The sequence below is a fragment of the Microchirus variegatus genome (genome assembly GCF_963457635.1).
Source record: "Microchirus variegatus genome assembly, chromosome: 6".
In the NCBI taxonomy this organism is placed as follows: Eukaryota; Metazoa; Chordata; class Actinopteri; order Pleuronectiformes; family Soleidae; genus Microchirus; species Microchirus variegatus.
The window spans coordinates 10,899,091-10,919,479 of NC_139807.1; the positions used below are offsets into that span (position 1 = coordinate 10,899,091).

Consider the following 20,389-nt stretch of genomic DNA (forward strand, 5'->3'; position numbering starts at 1 on the left):
CTAATTGCAGTTCCTTCACTGTATTTTGCTACTGGGTTTAATCTAGATCCATTCATGCCCATGGTAACGACAAACGTATTCGCAGAACAATAAGCACCAAACACAACTCGCACTATGAAACATAATTACACAATAGGTTTGATAGAAGCTTCCAAAATCATCATCTACATGCAGATAGGGGTTTTTGTTATTTCCACTGATGTCAGTGAAATTGCAACCAGTGCTGTAGCCACCCGCTCACTCTCTGCAAAAACCTGATGCCTCCGCAATATTCTTCTTCATCTAATGTGACGGGAGGTCCTATCTCCTGCCACATTTCTGTGAGGAGAGGGTACAATAAGAAACGGAAGCCTGTGCCGAAACAACAGCTGTTTCTACTTATGTAATGGCCGCAGGATGACTGTTCATATCCTGGCTCGTTGAAGCTGTCACAAATCATTAATCTCTGGCCTGTCTGTGGGGCCATGCTGTCAAGTTGTTTTTGGACATCTGTGACTAGACGGAACTTTTAGTTCTTGCACTGGGGAATGCTCACTGAATGTCTATCCTATACTACACAGTATGCAAAAAAAAACAACTTAATGTGTACCAAAATACGTTAAGCCTATATATGCATGCATCACGTCAGGTGTTCAGACTTTAAGGGGCATAGCTGCAGCTGCATTACTAATATTTGGTTATTTTTCCAAACAGACATTGGTGTTGATGGATAAAAACAAGATAAAAAAGTATTGTCCGCTGCTGGATAAAACACATCAAGGTTGAGATTGTCTCATGTTTTCCCTTGACATAATATTACTTAATATCACTCATTTGTTGGAATGTGAGCATAGGTCATCCAGTTGCTTCATAATATGTACAAGGGTAATTTTACAACGAATAATAGCCGTTTACAATATAGAGAATACAGATTTAGAGGCATAGTGTCCATTTAAGGGCACTTTCACACCTTTTAGTTCGATTGTTTTGGTCCACACAAGTCAAGAAAAATGTTACAATGTAGCAAACGGACGTGGGTATGGTTCACTTTCACATATGCAGAGTTATAAACGAACCAAAATAGACCGCGAAGACCATCGGCACCGGAACTGGACTCACGGTCACCGGAGCTGATCGCTGCCACTCTAACCAATCAAATTGCGGCTTCTTATGTGCATACGGCTGGCTCGCGAGGCAGTGCTCATGGCAGCGCTGCGCTGCCGCAATGTGCCCGGTGGGGATTGACGCTGGGCAGAGGAGGGGGCGCAAAACCGCGGCGTTCCCCGCCGCTTACGCGCCCGGTAAGCCCGTATCTCATCTCGTATCCATAATGCATTAAACTAGACCGTTTCGTCCCATTTGGTTTGGTTGCGTTCACACCAGATGGACCGTACCAAAGTAGAGCAGATAAAGTGGTCCGAGACCACCCCTTCAGGCAAGTCTCGGAAAAGTACAGAGATTGCATTCACACCTACGCAAACGGACCGAACCACTGCATTTGGTGTGCACCACCAACACGTTTGGTGCGCACCAAATGCTGTAAGTGTGAAAGCACCCTGAAAGAGAAACTTAAACTTTTGAATGTATTTATTTCCTACTCATTGCTGATATTTTGCAAATTAGACCAAGTGCATTATAAAAGCGCTGAACCGTTCAAGTGAGAGATGTACAGTTTGGCCTCATCATAATTGCTTTTTTCCAAAGACTAGCCTTGGAAGTAATTAGCGGTTGGAGTAAAAAACACTAACCAGTCAGATAATCAGCTTGCCATTAACACCTTTGGGGCTGTATTCCGTTATCAGCTTGACCCTACTCGGAAAGCAGACCTTATTTGGATACTTAACTCTTTAGAAGCAGGGTCAAGATGAATTCATTAGTGCAAAAGTCATCGTGTTATACGCATCGTGGGTGTAGTTGTGGTCCGAGACGTTTGACTAATAGATGGCATTGTAGTGTTGTAAGTAACCATTATTTAGACCACTGACAATCTTTGTTATTGTGTGTGAATGTCATCATGTAGATGATGAGAATGATAAACGGTCTGTGTGTGGTGCTTTTCCAGTCTTGCAGATGTGTTTCTCAATCCTGGTCCTGGGGATCCACTGTCCCCTGCATGTTTTAAATGTTTCCCCCGCTCCAATGTTCTGCTTGTCGTCCAAGTTCTACAAAAAAACGTGATAATGACCCATTGACTCAGCAGGGAAACATAACACGTGCAGGATCAAACATTGCTTTAAACCACCATTTGTTGCCGTTCATCTATTCATACAGTGCATCTTTTCCAACGCGCCTTTCATACCCATTCCTACATTGCCAGCACAGTGGTCAGGAGCAGCACGGGGTTAAGTGTCTTGCTCAAGGACATATCGGCTTGTAGACTCACTGAGCTGGGCATTGAACCCGCAACCTTCAGATTGAATGATGAGGAAAAAGGCTCAAAGACGCCTCCTGCAGACTATAATTACTAGAGTGACCTCTCTTTAAATAAATAAATGAATAAAGTGTCTCGGATGAGATGCATATAACGGAAAGATTGTCCAAATATTGCAGTTTTGTTCACTAGCTTTTAGATTTGACAAAAAAAAAAAAAAATTCATTCATGTCACACACCAAGATGATTTGGCAACCACTACAAGGTGGACTTTTCTCTGAATAACAGATGTTGCCTTTCAGTTTTCAAATGCCAGTGGTTTTGGTAGTTCAGAACAAATGACTAACTTTACTATGGCAGGAAAATCATGTGGTTTTATTTAGGCTTAATTGACTTTATTTGCAGTTCTTCAGCTCGCTTTAATTGATGCACCATCCGCGGATCAGTCTTCCCACAACAATGGGAGACGGCATCCTATTTAATTTTGTTATTTTTTCCCATTAAAACCTGAGAAAACATCAAAGGCAGTATGATTTAATTAACAATGCGGAGAGTCTGTGTACAGCCGTCTGCATTCTCCGAATTATTCTTTGCTGAGAATAAGAGACTTATCAGGTCCATACAGACATTGCAGAGCACCTCAAGAAAAGTTGTGTTGACACAAGGAAGGGGAAAATACATGTCTCCCATAGACAGAATTATCCACTTCACAGGTATTTTCGGTTTACTGTTTCCAGGTTGAAAAATTAATATCCTTTCTTCTTCTGCCAGTAGAGTTTTCAAGTCTTTGTTGTGACATCCAATATAATTTTTATTTGGACTGTTTATACTGCTGCACACATGCGAGACTGCTCAGTTTCACAGTGTCAATACATGTCCCTGTCTCATAAGGTTGGAGCCTGTTTTTCATAATATTCCTGAATCCCGAGCTATCAACACCAAAATCTAATCATTTCATTCTTTGGCCATAATCTACATCCCCGGGAAGGTTCCATTAAAATCGATTCCCTTATTATTTGAATTATGCTGCTCAAAAACAAAGACAGAAACATAATCTCTGAATTATAATGAGTCATTTTCCCCCTTAAGATGACACTAAAATCTAGAAAAACTAAACAGATAAACAACAGCACTAATAAGAGAGCAAACAGCAACAGGATAGAGCTCACGTAAAGACTAGAGGGAAAGAAAATATTTTCACTTTATTTCCAGGAGTGACACTTCTAGGCAGTTCAGTATCATATGTTTTGTTGAAGTGCTCCTCCTCGTGCTTGACATTTCTAGGTTAGACATTTCTGGGTTAGACGGTTGCCATGTTTCAAATACATTTCACATTAAGATGTCTCTGCAGAAATTATCCTTCTGACTCTCGACGAAACTATCTCGTCTGTTTTTTATTTCTGGTCCCGAGCAGGCCACTGCAGGTAAAGTGTGGGAGGAGCACAGCAGTGTATTTTTTTGGTGGAAGAAATGTCACATTTGATTGAATCACTTTGTTTACAAGCTTGTATTGAAATTGTTTCTTCAACAAGCGACACAATGGAGAGAAAACATCTGGACCCTTATCATTTATTTTACTAATCATTTTAATTATGGCTGGAATCAATCATGAATGACGAAGGACGGAAAAGAAAAACAAAGCTTTAAAGCTAGTAAGTAAGATATGTTATATGTAGTACAAAAACAGTGATAGTAATGTAGAATACTAAAATAGCTTTACTGATTGTTGCAGATGATGAGTATTTATTTATTTTTTTTGGTGGGGGAGCAGGTTGAATGTCATCAATCAGCATTAACCATCAGCTCTGAGCTATTGACTGAAGATTCACCGCGGCAGAATCTCCTCTGACTCTAAAATGAAAGGCGGCAGCAACATGAGGCAGAGACACTCAGTTGATTGGCACCTCATTGAGTCTGGCAGGGGAGCCTTTGATTACACTAGCTGTCAATATCACATAATTGTTTTTCTTACATACATGGTGAAACTCTGTTGTTGTTGCAGCAGGGTCTGCCATTTCATTTGCCTGTGTGACATTTTTAGCTATTTTGTAGCAGATGATTGTATCTTTCTTTAGCAAAAACCTATTATCGCAATCAACTCATTCTTGTTTCCAACTACTATTGTTAAGACTGGACTGGTTTTTTTTTGTACCCACTGAACACAGTGACATTAACCCTTTCTGTACAAGTGTGAGCAAACTAACGCCAGGGTCATACTACAAAATGACACCCCCTCCCTCTTGTGTCCACTGCCACCCAGCACACACACACACACACACACACACATTTTTCTTTTCAGTAACTCCTCAGACGAACAAAGCTCGCGTTCCATGAAAAATTTTAAAGCGGACCTAGACCGGAAGTTCCAATAAACGCTGTTTTTTTTTTGTGTGTATCTGCGTCATTATCTTGTTTAAGAATCCCTGAAGGTTCAAAACAGACAGTTTATCCACAGCTGAGAACGCTGTGTTGTATTGTAATCTCGGGCTCAGCGAGATCTCTGAAAAAACCCAGTCTGGTTATGTAAACAGCGGTTCTCCGGAACAGCAGATCGTCCTGCTCCGGGCACTAGTCCGGGCACATCCCGGAAGAAGAATAACGTCCGTCGTGGAGGTGTTTCACGAGCGACAGGGTCTTCTGACTCTGGGTCTGACTCCAGGTCAAAGTCATAAAAGGGACTGCGGGTATTGGCCAATCACAAGACAGTTGGGAAGTCTCTACGCTGGCTGGCCAATCACAACACACTGTCTTCTGGCAGTGAGATTTATGTCTGAAATATCGTGGCTCAGGAGAGCGTCAGAAAAGACAGATTACTATCGGCTCGTTTACAGCAGCTAGGAGGTTTTTGACCATAAAAACAAGTTAATGTATGTAAGTAGACCTCCATAACTAACATATATGTGCAACAGGACCACTCTATGTGAGCTTTAACATAAAAAAAATTGTCACACAGTCCTTCTGGCGCCAATAATAAATGAGGAATTAAACATCATATAGCACGGTATTCAACAGTGAAATTTAGAATAGAGGTATGGACACCGCAACCAAAATTTGCTGACAAATATAAAAAATAATTATAGAAAATTGTACAATACATAAAATACTGTATTTTTTTTTCTTTTTTCTGTCTCAGCTATTATCATATTATTAGTTATGTTTATTTGTTCAGTGAAGTAAGACACCCATTGGTGGATTTTTATTCTCATATAATATGTGAGAATAAAAGCAAATATATATTATATATCTACGACCTAGGCCTAGAGACGGCTCTAGGTTTATCATATATAATAAATAATTGTGCATATGATATGTTGGGTTCCAGGAAAAGGACAGGTTAGATTGTCAATCACTCAAAGAGAACTCGAGGTACAGCTCTTTTGTTTCACCCATTGGTTACTGTCATTGCTTGACACACTTGCACTATGTCACACTGAACGGTATAAAATTATCAATTCTCCGGCGGCCAATGGGTGCCATCACCTGAGGTCTGTTGGACTGGGCTATATAGTAATCATGCTTAAAACATGCATTCTGGCATCGACATAACGGTATAAACTACTATCCCTAATATGTCTTCATAAAACCGTGGGTATTAAGATTCACAACCCATACTAGACAAGCTAGATTAGCTGCATATGGCTGTAAATCTGTCCTCTACAGCTACCAGAGAAGCCATTGTGCCTTGAAGCTTTAACTGGGCTGTTTTCAATCATCACAGTAAGTGTTTTACTGGGGGGAAAAAAAGAAAAAAAATATATATATATATATATATATATATACTGTATGTGTGAAATCCACTTTTGTTTCAGCAAGAGTGAACTCAGCATGTATTCACTGATATCAGGCTAAAATTTTGTTTAAATTTCCTCTTAAATGGCACCTGGTATGTGCCAAAGAATCTCTTCAGGGCTGATGGCTCGGTGTTCTCACCAAAGGTCACTGCAGACGACAAGATTGAATTGAGATTTAAACTGTCATCCTCCTGATAGTTTGAAATAATTAGCAATATGTCAGAGTTAAGAGGGAGCGAGGAAGTGTCAGGGGGAAGCAGAATAAAAAATGGACATCGTGCTGAGATAAAAAAAAAATAATAAAAAAAAATGGCAGACTGATGACAAGTCATCTTTTCTTGTGAATTCAACGTCACTGTGATTGACTGGGCGAGACTGGATGTTACACATGAAACTCAAACAACGAATGTACTGTTTGTTACGAGTGCAAAAAAAATAAGACTCTCATAAGGCCAGAGAATGTTGTAAGCTGGCAGATGAACCATTATGAATGCATGACTTTCAAAAAAAAATAAACAATCTATACTCTCTAGCATTCTCCTCCCACCCATAAAACAAGCTGCCATTAATCAGCTCTGAAAAGCCTTAAGAAGTCACTTCTGCCAGGCTCAACATATCTGCACCAGTTAATAAAGAAGCTGCTGTCTTTACTTGTGGTCATGCATGGACAAATATACATATTAGTCAGTAAATTCGCAAGTAAAACTATCCGCTTAGTAATGTATACAAATAAACTACAAAAAAAACAGCAGTCGTATCGTGTAACAAAATAAAATACTATATACTGACTAAGCCAAAACAGATAGGAATTTGAGGCATGCAGTGTGCACATTGTCTACTGTAAGTATTGTGTTATTACAGTCCATAGCACAACCTTATTTGGAGACATGACAAACAAACAAAAAAAGTAGCTTAAATGGTCCATAATATGAGCCAGAACTGCTGTGAGTGGTGGAGTATGGGGTTGTCAATCTCCCGTGTTAGTGCTGCAGCGCTGTAGTGAATGACATTGAGGTACAAAACTGCTGTGCGTGGAACAAAAAACGACACCGTGTAGTGTCATAGTGATCACAACTTTGAAAGCCAACGGAAAATCAAATGGAACGCGAAAGAGCTACCGCGGAGTTAGCAGCCAGTCGACTTCTACAAAGAACAATGTCGGGGAATAAAGCGATATAAATGGATTGTAAAAAATAAATTAGCGACATCAAGTTATTCACCTCACGTTGAATTAACTCCCTGTCTGATCTCAACACGTCCAGGCAAATTGAAATAAGCACCATGCAGTGTTAATAAAATCAACAAATTAAAAAAAAAAACAACAATATTCTATATTCTATTCATGGTAAATAGGACGTTATCTGAAGGCACTGAACTACATAGAGCAGGTCTGTTTCTCTGTCCACAATAAACTGCAGCAATTAAATTGCAACAGTGATGTCATCACAGTATGCACGATGAGCCTCCCACAATTCTACCCACACCCGAGTATTGTGTTAGCGATGTTCGGGGTACGTCCCTGACTCACCACGCCGCCCCTGAGGCTCGACCGAGACACGTCAACTTTAGAGCTAATACTACATGCCAGGACATACTGACATACCCTTGCCTCTTTGAGGGTGTTAGTCATGTTAGAGGAGAACAAAAACATCTGACACTAAGAGGATGGTACCTCAGGACAAAGAAACATGCACAAGTGTCTGCGGGGCCTGGCAAGCACAGCAAAATCAAAGACACGGGGTGTTAATATCTGATAGTTAGGCGCTCCAGGGCTGAACAGTATAAAAGACATTGAGGTCAATGGGTTGCCAGCAGTCTCCGGAGCAAAAAAAAAAAAAAAAAGTTGCATGGCTATTTTCACCCTGCCTTGTCCTCTGTGGACTGTTGTAGCCACTGGAGCATTCTCTTCATCATCACAGGCGGAGCTCAATCAGTGAACCTACGGTTTTGTTTTCACCCTTTCTATTTTATTATAATTCATTTTTTTTGTCTCCCCCCCCATTGAGACTGTTTGGACGCCAAAGAGGAGCTGTTAGACTTGACATCCAAGAAATGAAAGCAGTGGTCCAGACACTGAAACAGATCATGGAGTGATTTGTGCATTTGGATGAAAAAAAAAAACAGCTAAACAAGTATACAATTCACAGCATGAGATGTAATCATTTTAGAGATAATGAAATATGTTAATTACATCAAGGTATGAATTAACTCTGTCAGTGGCACCGTGTCATACTTTTAACGCTATATATCATCAATTAATTGTGTTTACGTTGGAGTGCGGCTTTTTCTAAGTTAACAGCCTTAAAGCTCACATAGAGTGGTCCTGTTGCACATATATGTTAGTTATGGAGGTCTACTTACATACATTAACTTGTTTTTATGGTCAAAAACCTCCTAGTTGCTGTAAACGAGCCGATAGTAATCTGTCTTTTCTGACGCTCTCCTGAGCCACGATATTTCAGACATAAATCTCACTGCCGAAAGACAGAGTGTGTTGTAATTGGCCAGCCAGCGTAGAGCCTTCCCAACTGTCTTGTGATTGGCCAATACCCGCCAAGTCCCTTTTATGACTTTGACCCAGAGTCAGAAGACCCTGTCGCTCGTGAAACACCTCCACGACGGACGTTATTCTTCTTCCGGGATATGCCCGGACTAGTGCCCGGAGCAGGATGATCTGCCGTTCCGGAGAACCGCTGTTTACATAACCAGACTGGGTTTTTTCAGAGATCTCGCTGAGCCCGAGATTACAATACAACACAGCGTTCTCAGCTGTGGCTGAATTGTTTGTTTAGAACCTTCAGGGATTCTTAAACAAGATAATGACGCAGATACACACTAAAAAAAAAACAGCGTTTATTGGAACTTCCGGTCTAGGTCTGCTTTAAAAATATTTAGTTTGATAGTGAAACTGTAATGACTGATTTCATTCAGTGGGAGTGCTGAAAAAAAAAAAGAAGAAAAACTGTATAGAAATGAGGCCTAAACTGAAATCAATACAGCTTCACATTTAACCATGTGTTGGGAATATTACACCATGTTTTTCTTCACATATTTTTACACAGTTTATTTATTTTCAGACATATTCTGCCACTCCGTCCGTGTACAGCTATCTGTCGCTCTCTCTCTCTCTCTGGCGAATGTTAGCTGACAATGCTGGCGCTCAACATACACCCCAAATAAAGTGCATTGTGACAGAAACATGAACACAAACCACTGAGTACCATGGTGATTTTTTTAGTGAGAACATATCCGTCAACCAGGGGCCTGGAGGAGTAAAAGGGATACATCTGAACTTTCACTGATACAGGTGTTTGCGTGGAGGAGTGTGACAGCCGTCGAATAGTAAAAGTACAACCGTGATTTATTGAATGTGCCATTTGTGTCCGCCTTTATGTCGGCCATTATTCCTTTGCTTTAAAGAACACGGCGACGCGAAATGAATTAAATGTGTTAAGCAGGAACAGGTTCTTTCTCTGAAAGCCTTACCCTTTTCATCATAACCCCTTTTTAGACATTCAGTCGACTTATCACGGCATATAAATAGAGACAGAATTCATTATTCAGGGGAGGTTTCAGGGAAAAAAAATTAATAGTTGTCCCTGGAGGAGTGTCTGTGTTGCTTCGGAAAAGGAAAACCTTTAAAGTGCACATGCACAGGGGGATCAGGGGGAGGCTGTCCCTCATATTAAAAGCCTCACCGTGCTATTCTACACGCTGATGTTTGATAATATTTCTTGGCAATAATGGCCGTATGATATCTGCTCATGTCCTCAAAATCTTGGACAGTGAAGAAAGAAAAGAGGAAAAAGATGCATGTTTTGGTCCTGACATTGACAACAACTTTTTTTTTTCAGGACTATCAAGTGGGACTTGAGCTGTCGATATGTCAAAAGTGACTTCTCGCCGTACCGCAACAAACTGTGTAGAGTGTGTCCTCTTCTCAGCTCCTTCACATTAGATCGTACCATTTCCACCATGCCCGGGTCACTCATACTCTAAAACTACGCTGCTGCTGCTTCTACCGCTGCTGGTGCTGAGTGGTTTTCAGACTGCCAGTTATCTAAAAGATGGGCTCCGTGATGCTTTTGTATCCACTTCCTATCTGCCGGGCCGTGGAGGCAATAACCATAATGTATGGCTAAGGGAAAACAGAGCTAATCATCAATGCCTGCAAGATATATAGCATATGCAGTGGCACCTTGTTTATTACCCCCCTCCTCTCCTCCTTGCTCAATCCATCGGCAGTACAGACAGGCTGCCAGATCTGAGATCTTCTTCAATGTTAATGCAATTCATCCTTGTTTTCCATTATAACTGGGTGCAATGGGTCAATGTGATGAATTTTGCTTGTTACATGACACATGATGCAACAACATGGTGCCCGGTGTACAGTTTGTCTCTGTGTTTTTTTTTTTTTCTCTCCATCATGTGGCCTCATTTCTTATTCGCTATTTTCAACAACCGCTCCAGACGGCAGCATTTTTAAAAAGAGTCGATGACTTCCTTATGCTTCACACGAGCGTTTAAAGTCACTATAAAAGTAACTCTATGAGTGTTAAGAGTGTCATTAGCATTGCTAAATCAAAGTTACTTCCCCCAAAATGTTCAAATGGTATTGCTGGAACATGTCGTGTGCAGATTCTCATTAATCCAGGGCATCGTTAGTTCACACTGAAGAAGCCTCTTGGATGAGACATGAAATGTTTTCTGGTACAACCTCGTCTTCTCCACTTTTTAAACACTTTTTTAAAGTATTTCCACTTTTACTTCATTCCACGTTCTGTATTTTGCTTTCCAAGCCCTTACACTATACACAAATGGACATTTTAATCTGTCCATGTGCAATGAGTTTTAAAAGTCATAAATATGCATTCACGATGTGTGCTTCTTTGTCAGTCCCAGCACACCTACAGTACATCTATAGTATCATACGGTGCAAGCACACTCTCACGGGGCAGGGAATGTGTAGTTGTGTGTGTGTGTGTGTGTGTGTGTGTGTGTGTGTGTTGTGATTGCACCTCTACTGTAACGTGCCTTGTGTTTCTACCCCCCATAGAAACCCTGTGCCTCCTCCTCTGTATGTCATCATGGTGATGAGCACTGATTGCAGATTGTTATGTGTTTTCACCACTCGTCTCTGTGGCCCATGCTGGGTATTTGGCCAGGGCCTGATTGTGTTGATGGTGACACCCGCAACTTGTCCTCGGGCGGGGAGGCTCAATAGTAGTCCAGATATAATGAAGGAGATGTAATCAACCAATGCCGCGCGCTCACACACACACACACACACACACACACACACACACAAAAAAAAGTCAAGTGTTGAGAAAGAAAGCTGTTTCTGTGTTCTGTTCATCCCACCTGCCTTCTGTGGATAGAAAATCCCATATTTGTGGTTGTTGACGTTGTTGTGGCTTGAACGTTTTATGCAGAGGATACAATTTGAGGTGCTTTCCTTTCCTGGCAGGAATGGTGACTTGGAAATAAAGGAATTTGCATTAAATTAACTTGGTACATTATGTTGGTGTTGTACTTTCTCTGTGGAGAAATTGGTACTTCAAACCACAACATACTTTTAATCAATGGCAACAATAAGACAGAGGCCAAGCGCTTGGCACCGGGCTGTTCAAGAGACCCCTTTCTCTCTTTGTACACTTTGTCCTCTCTCTGTGCTTTGTTATTTGTTTTGGTGTTCTAATCTCAGCCAAGTCAATAATATTCTTTGTTGTCTGAAATTGTGTGTTGAGAACAAAAAGGTCTCCTCCTTTTGTTGAAAGTACCTGTCTGTGACTTTTCACTCGCTCTCAGACTCCCAGATAAAGTAATCATTAGATGTTGTTTTCTGCCTGCAATTACTTTCAGTTACAATGGGTCAAACAGTAGGAAAGCAAAAGGGGGGCGAGAGCAGTCAAGGCTAGATGGATTACAGGCGATGAACTGTATAGGTCCCACAAGTGCTGATAAATACGTATGTGGCTCGGAGACTCACAGTTGTCAGCAGTGTCTCTGTAAATGCATCAAAAGTAATTAGTCTAGAGTATATATGGACAACCTCACTCCCCTCTTATCTGCATCACATTGTCTCTTTTAAGAAGGGCCATTTATTACGTCTGGCACTGTTTGTTTAAAAAAGTAAGAAAGAGGAGAAAAGGCGCTGCCGTTTCGTACGTCTCACTTTTTATTTGCCGCCGCATAGAACTGCTTTGAAATTTATGTTTGGTGACCTCAACTCAAACATGTCATTAGTGCAATTAATTACCATTCGCTAACTGTTCTCAGACGATGTGACCGCTCACGTGAATGTTCACACGATCAACTCAAGCTGCATAGATATGGTTCTAAAAGTCTGATCAAAAAATTTAATAACTCATTGTAGGTTTTAAAGGTCCCATATTATGCAAAATCAACTTTTTAATCATTTAAATCCTTATATTTGGGACTCTGGAGTCCCTACCAGTCGCCAAAGTGTGAAAAAAGATGACTCACTCGTATTTTTTTGGTCCTCCTCAGTCTAAGTACGCTCTTAGAAATAAGGGTTCCAAAAGGGTCCTTCTACAAGGGCTGAGGTTCTACCTGGAACCATTTGCTTCTGAAAAACCCTTCCCCGAAGAAAAGGTTTTTCAAGGGTTCTTGGTAACGTTAACGGTTCCAGTAAGAACCATTTTAATCCAGAGAACCCTTTAAAACCACTTTCCTGAATAAAGGGTTTTAAAATTGTTCTTGGTGGAACCCTCCAAAACGGTTCCACCTGGAGCCAAAAACGGTTCTCCTATGAAGACAAGCCAAGGAACCTTATATGGTTCTACTTAGCACTTTTATTTCTAAGCGTGAAGAGGAGATAAAACACGCAATTTTGACTTCCGCACTCCTTGGGAAGTCAAAAGACATGTCGACCTCCTTCATGGCACAGCTGACCTCTATGGCATAGTCGGTGTGTCTTATACCTCTGAAAAGCACGCTAAGACTTTTAATGCTAAAATTGAATATTTGCTTCATCCTCTGCACCACTGTCAGCGCAGTGACAGTGACAGCTCTTATTGCCTTCACCGAGGATTATAGGAGAGTGTATCTCCCTCTCGTAAAAGTAAAGAAAACCAAACAGCATTTGAGTCTGATGGGCAGGGAAAAGTTGCTTTTCAGAGAGAGGTCACAGATGTCGTCTCCAGGCGGCGTTTACTTGTTGTATTGTTAAGTGAATGTATATGCAGGACTTCTTATGGTGGCGTATAATTGCCATCTCTTCACCTTCTCTCTCTTCCTTCATCGTTGCGATGTCTCAAACGGAACATTAAGCCGTCCAAGTACACGTCACATGGATATGATAGCAGAACGGTGAAATGCATCATGGATGAGAGCACAGCATTTCTCCTTCCAGTGCAACAACCAAGGAGAAGTCAGTTATAGATACAACAGCTATAATAGCGCTATTATTATTAATGGCCATTGTTTTGCTTACTCCGATTGTACACATGGTGCACGTAAAGTATGAGTGAAGTCATAAAATCTTGGTAATTATCAACCCATTTATTTCAAATGAGATTTGATTGGTTTAAAATATATTTATATATATATATATATAGACCCAGAGGCACATGTTAATGCATGACTCTTTTTTTATCCCTCTCTCAGCCTGCTCTTATCTACTATCATGCAAAAACATCATGTATTATTATAATAATATGTTTGAACGCATCATCGATGTAGTAATTTTACTCATTTGTGACGGTTGTTGAAAGACAGTCTTTATTTTGAGCTTCTCGTACAGGTGAATACGAGTCGATGTAAAAATAAATGTTTAAAAACGGATTTCAACAGCGGTAGCCAGGTTGCTGTCATAGCCTTCAGCTGGAAATTGCTAGATTCAGTACAACCGCACCATTTCATTTAAGTAAGGAGGCAGCTGTGGACAACATTAATGTCAAGCTTTCACCACAGCGTCCATATGTGAAGGTGATGCATATGTAGGTTTCTGTCAAAAAAAGAAAAAAAAGAATGTTGAATATTGTAACGATTAGCACTGTATAATGAATCCGGAGCCTCGTCCACCTTCCTGGTGGCTGTTTGAGGAATTTATTGTCCTGGATGCATGCAATTATCCTTTTAATTAGCGATAATGAGTTGTGCATGCCGAAATAATGAGCTGAATCGTGATATGTGTGCTGAAATGAATGTGAAGCTCATCAAGATGAAACTAGCTCTGTCAGTAAATATCATCAACTGTCATGTTAAATATCTCACGATCGCACTGAACCCCACCCCCGATCGGCCATCTAACATGGATCATAGCCGTGTGTGTGTGTGTGTGTGTGTGTGTGTGTGTGTGTGTGTGTGTGTGTGTGTGTGTGTGTGTGTGTGTGTGTGTGTGTGTGTGTGTGTGTGTGTGTGTGTGTGTGTGTGTGTGTGTCTGTCAGACATTGAATTTGCATTAGCTGATTTCATGCCCATCAGAAAAAGAAAATAATACGGATTTGCAAGCACGGAGCAGTGTAATAAGAGGCAAAATATAATAACCGCATATACACTAAAGCGATATTCACCTCTGGAAATGCAGGTGCATTGTACGCGGGGGTGATTGTTTTAAAATAGAACATGAATTAGTTTTCTCTGTTGGCACTGAAAAGGACATCGTTATTGATGAACTGCTGCAACCCTCCCTCATTGGAATATTTTAAAAAGGAGTTGGGCAACTATACACAACTCACATTTTTTATGCTCCTGCTTGCAGCAACACAAACTGAACACTCTCAGACGTCTAAACTCACAAAAGCCAGGGTTATTGGAAAATATCACAAGCATTTAAGTTCCGTTTAACCCACTCCTTTTGATCTAAGTGGAAAATTGGTAAGGATTACTGAGCGCGCTGTCCAGCTCTCTGATACTCTCATATTCAGGTGTTCAGTGTAACATATGCAAGCTGTAATATTTGACTGCATAAATAGGAAGGTCAGCTGTAGGTGGATGCTGTGGCGTTCGATCAGTGGCTGGCCAAAGGATGTGTTGATGTTGCAGAACAGGACTGCTGTAGGCTAATACCGTTACTGACCTTGTGTTTGACCATGGGTTCGACTAGAATTTTTAGAAATGCGACGTAGCAGGCTGTCGAGAAACACACAACCGAGACCTCGCATTTACATGTTGCCTTACGACAGATCAGTCAAATATTTGGAGACCACATGACTCCGTCATTTGGGATGACTCCAGCTGAACTTGTTTTAGATTTCCCCGACATTCATACAGAGTAACTAAACAGGTATCACGGCTCCATCTGAAACGCGTCATCACCGCTCAGCGGAGATGAATCGTTTCAGACGACACCCGATTGTTTGCCATTATCCCCTCATGTCATGTCAAGAAGCGAATGTAGAAAAGAATGTTTGGAGATCAGTTATATGCAATTCCTCCCAAAAAAAGCTCTGCAGGATACTATTATTTCCCCCTGAAAACAAAAGAAAAGCGGCATCACAAGCAGGCTGCAGCATATCTCCAGCTGACGAAAGCAGCCAGAACTGTCTGCGACATCACTCACGCTGTGCATCCACCCTCCTCAACCTGACACCACCTTTGCAAACTACCCCACTGGAATATCGTTTTTTTTCGGGGATGTGAAATATTGCATGCAAAATTGAGAGGAACTGAAGGTTGTTGACACAGAGCGCTGCTGTTACTTCACGTCGTGTACGTGGACGTTTCATTTTTGTAAGATGTATGATTTGTAAAGTTGAGAAGATAAGGAATCTGGCAGAATGGTTTGTGCGTGCTCGGTGAACAAAATCTTCACGTTAATAGCATCATTGCATTAACGTCAATAGTCTGAAAAGCACCACCAGGAGCAGAAAACACTCACAGAGAGATTGAGTCAGGGAACAGCTGAGACGAGGTTCAGCCCTATTGTGCTAGCTCAGAGGAGAGCGTAGCATCAATTTTTTCCCATAATGAAGTTAGTGACCCTCTGAAAGGTGACACATTTACCACCCAGGGGATTTATACACTCCTGCGCCAAGGCTCCAGTTCAATATGGAGAGCACAGATTTGACTCAAGGTGGGCACTCCAAATATATCCTTACAATTTATACCAGGCAATGTCTTTACAGACACTGCTCCCCCCTAATTAAAGCTGATGTTGTATTCAATCTGCACAGAAATACCAAAAAATAAACGAGTGCTTTGGGCCGTTACACGACAATCTAGGGAAGTTTGGAGAGGCTTCGCTGGTACATGGAGTAAAAATAAAAAAAGAGTATCCATTTTCATTTTTTAGAACGCCAGAGAACAATTAACTCGATGGCAAGAAGACGTGATGTCTGTGGAATAAAAAATAAACGTGTTAAGGAAAGTCATCCCAGTGTACTGGGTCTATGGCAGCTTAATTATTGATAGCATTCTTACTTATGCAAATATACTAAATAATTTCTACATGACAGCTTGGAGCTGAGGCCTAGAGGAGTGATGTTTGAGTCAGGCACCCCTCTTTTCTTTGCATGACCAAGGAAACATAACACCGCAGGCTCCTGGTTGCCTTGGTGCGTACCGTTTTACATTCTAATTATCTGGCTTGACAAGCATATTGCTGAAACTCAATGCGGAGGCCTCAACCCAGAGTCATTCCACGTGTGATGTCAGTGCCTTGATAATGAGATAAGATAGTTTGAGTGTTTAGCCTTGCCTTGCACAGTCGCCTCTTCGTTCAGTTTTCAGTATTTCCATCTGCTCCATGCATGCAATTTCAATGCTGGCACAATTAATTATGCATATTCATTATTTTCTAAATACGCTAAAGATGCTCACAGGATCCTGTTCCCAGTATTCAAGTTTTCTTTTACTGGATTGCAGACGATCAAAGGGATTTAAGGTGTGCCACACTGACCGTGATTAAAATAAACAATGCTTTCTTAAGATGTTCATTAAATATTTAATACACTTAAGTCAATCTGAGACACAAACAGCACGACATTTTTTTTTTTCTAGCTCTAATTAAGCTACGGGGAGTTCATCACATATTGTAGGTAAACAGACAGAGTCACGGGAATAGCAATGGAAATTAAATGCTCTGCTGGTGTTTTTCTCATTACAAGATGAAATGAAACATTTATCACTGACTTTCATTCCTCTAAAAGGCTGACATTTTGTGGGTCAAAAACTAATAAGACGACAACTATCTCCTGTCTAAATAATGATTCATGAGTTCATTTGGTGCATTCACAACACGCCAGTAAAATCATTTCAGCTGCGGTCCATATGTTCTAACCTGCTGGATTGACTATGTTGTTTTCTTCTTTTTTCTACTTTTTATTTATAGCCATTGAGGTGAACCTGCAGAAAGCCTTGGCTGAGGCCTCTGAGACCTGCACCCAGGAGTGTCTGATACTGGGCCACTCAGACAGCTGCTGGATGCCTCCAGCTTTGGCCCAGTTCCAGGGTCCTGGCAGTAACAGCCCCACCTCTATCCCTACTGCCACCTCCATCACAGGCACCCACCCCTCGTTTGGCTTCCACCAGAGTTGTGACCAGGGAGCCAAAGCTTACATGGGCAGCATGGGGGTCATGGATGGCCGCCATACCCTGGGCAGGTCAGTGCCCAGGAAAGATGAAATGGACAAAGGGATCAACCGACCACAGTTCTACAACACCCTGGACAGACACTCCAGCAGTAAGAAGGAAGATCCCATCAAGGTCATCCCCCTTGCGAGCTTTACCTGCCCCGGTCAGCAGACGACCACTGGGGGCAGCAGCTCTTTCTTACATGAGCACCAGTTGTAAGCAGCAGATCTTCACTGGGCCCCCGTCTTACACGACTCCACCCTCTGGGAGGCATTTTGTCAGTGACTTATGATCAGTATGTACAGAACCTGCTCAGTTTCACTAATGAAGGCATCTGGGAATGGCGTTGATCGTGATGTCATGCTGTATGGGATCAGTCTGAAAGCTTTAGCACTTGACAGGAAATGTAAGTCTTAGCTGACCTATGTAAAATAGATTAAAAGGTAGTTCTATACCAAAGTAGTTCTGTCACGGAAAATAACAGATCATTTTTTTCTTTCAGTTTGCCTGTGTTTGCTTATAGTGACAAGAAAGACAGATGTATGCTTTAAATTCCTTGGGCCCAGCTTAGTGGAAATGTGCCCTAAAAACAATTTTTTCTCGCAGAAACAAATAAAAAGTACTTTATGATGAGTGTGCTAAACTGAGCTAAATGTTAATTATGAGCTATGGATGGTGCTTCTGTTCAAGTTCTAGTGAAGTATTGCTCTGTAAAAAAAGACACAGCAAATCCTCCTTTGGTGGTAAGAGATGTTTCTTTTTTCTCCGCTCAACATGTTTCAGAAGTCTATTTTGGTCAGGGGACTGCAGAAGGATGAAAAAAAAAAAAAAAAGGTCTATAAAGCATAACTAGGCCAACGTTAAACAGCACCGGTAGACTTTTGTATTCTACATTTTCACCATGGACAAGTACACAAAATATAGCAGTAAAAAAAAAACACAGATCCCAGGAACATACTCGCACACACATACATGGCAAGAATGTTTTCCATATGGTGGTTGCTTCATCTCTGCCGGTTTGGTTTTTTTTTTTTTTTAAAGAAAATGTTCACTCCTAGTGTTATCCCAGTAGCTTAGCCTTAAGCACAGGCAGATGTGCTTTGGAAATGTATCCTTTGTTTTCTTCCCTTTGTTTCTATTTCTCGGATTTTTTTTATGCTCAGAAACTCGTGCACAATAACAGCCGCGGAGCCAATTATGAAATTCTCAGTCTAATTACTTTGATGTGTGATCTCAGTAGCGACCCTCGTTGTGGTTATGCAGTGTTGGAACGATTCTCTTGGCTAGCCAGAAACATGTGTAGAGGTAATGAAAAGGTGACAAGCACTTCATCACGGCTCCATAGCAGCTTATTACAGTCCCCCTTCTTCCCATCATAATAACACCTATGCTCTTGCTATTAATTAATATTTTTCGTGTTTTCACACAGCTCAAAACTTCGATTATCAGTTTTTATATCTGTGTTGACACCAGTGTAATAGAAATGCATGATTTCTTTTTTTTTTGTCAAGGTCCTAACTCTAACTGAAATATTGATGTTAAAATTATTCTTGCAGCTATAAAAACAATACTGGCACTATTTGAAAGGACTTTTCTTCTGCAGGCTGCTCCCACCCAATGTTTTTATATACACACTCCATCTCTGTCTGTGTGCGTAAGTTGTGCTGATGATGATAACTACTTCAGAATAACTGCTGTAACAGATTGGGTGTAGTATAATCTATTGCTACAGCAATAAGTGACTGATACATTTGTCTCTCCCGTAACATCCAAGCCAGGTGTCTACATCATCAGGTATATGATTCATGTGATTTATTTTCTTGTACCATCCTGCAAATTGAGGACAGGACTGAATCTATAATGCAACGTGGCGTTCTCAAGGGGAAGGCGCGAGGTAAATTGTGTTTGCATGCTCTCAGCTACCACACCTATTCTCTCTGATACTGTAGGGTCAGGACTCCGGTCATTGATGAAGAGAATTTGTCTGAGACTCTAAAATGATCACAGGAGCAGCGTCTCAAGGACAAAGGAAAGGGGCAAATAACTTAAACAGCTCTTTCCATAAATGGATTTAAGAAAATATCTCTGTTATGGGAATCCAATTTCAGCTCATTTACGGATATGCTGATGTTTTTATTTATTTTTTGTTCTCCTCTGTGCCCCGCTTGTCATGTCATTTTATAGGACACACACAGTATGTATTGTGGAATGGAACAAATAATGCATATTTAATCAAAAGAAGCACATATCAAAGGGAACATGCATCACGGTGTCACAGAAAACTGGTAATTTTTTTTTTATCCTAAAACCAACATCCTTGAAGTGGCTTCAGTCTATTTACAGTCAAGTGAATAAGTAGGGCAATTTAATTTCTGGTTTTAATGAAAGTAAAAAAAATCTTATACAAACTAATTTGCCAAGAGAGACACATGCATCATATACTGATGAAGTGTATGTAAATATGACACAGGAAATTGTGTCGTTCCTCATACCACACACACACACAGAGAGAATATCTGTGAAATAAGAAGGGGATAAAAACACTCACACTCCTCTAAATTATGGTTATTTAAATACTTTATCCAATCACGTGTACAATAAGCACAAATTACATATCTGTAACTCACTGTGTTTTAATGTACTCTGCCTACATAATCCATAATGTACTGTAATGTTACAGCTCGGCTACAACATCAATTAGAAAAAGAAA

The 20,389-nt window shown here is 40.8% G+C and overlaps 1 protein-coding gene across 1 annotated transcript in view; it reads left to right on the forward strand.

Moving 5' to 3' along the window:
- The window catches only part of pcdh11 (protocadherin 11), a gene marked incomplete at both ends in the record, with an annotated part of 119,804 nt that extends 101,906 nt beyond the window's left edge, over nucleotides 1-17,898 (forward strand). The window contains one exon of the mRNA XM_083891153.1: nucleotides 17,438-17,898. Coding sequence (XP_083747279.1) covers nucleotides 17,438-17,898 — 461 coding nt within the window. The remainder of the gene's footprint in view (nucleotides 1-17,437) is intronic.
- Between the last annotated feature and the right edge of the window lie 2,491 nt (nucleotides 17,899-20,389).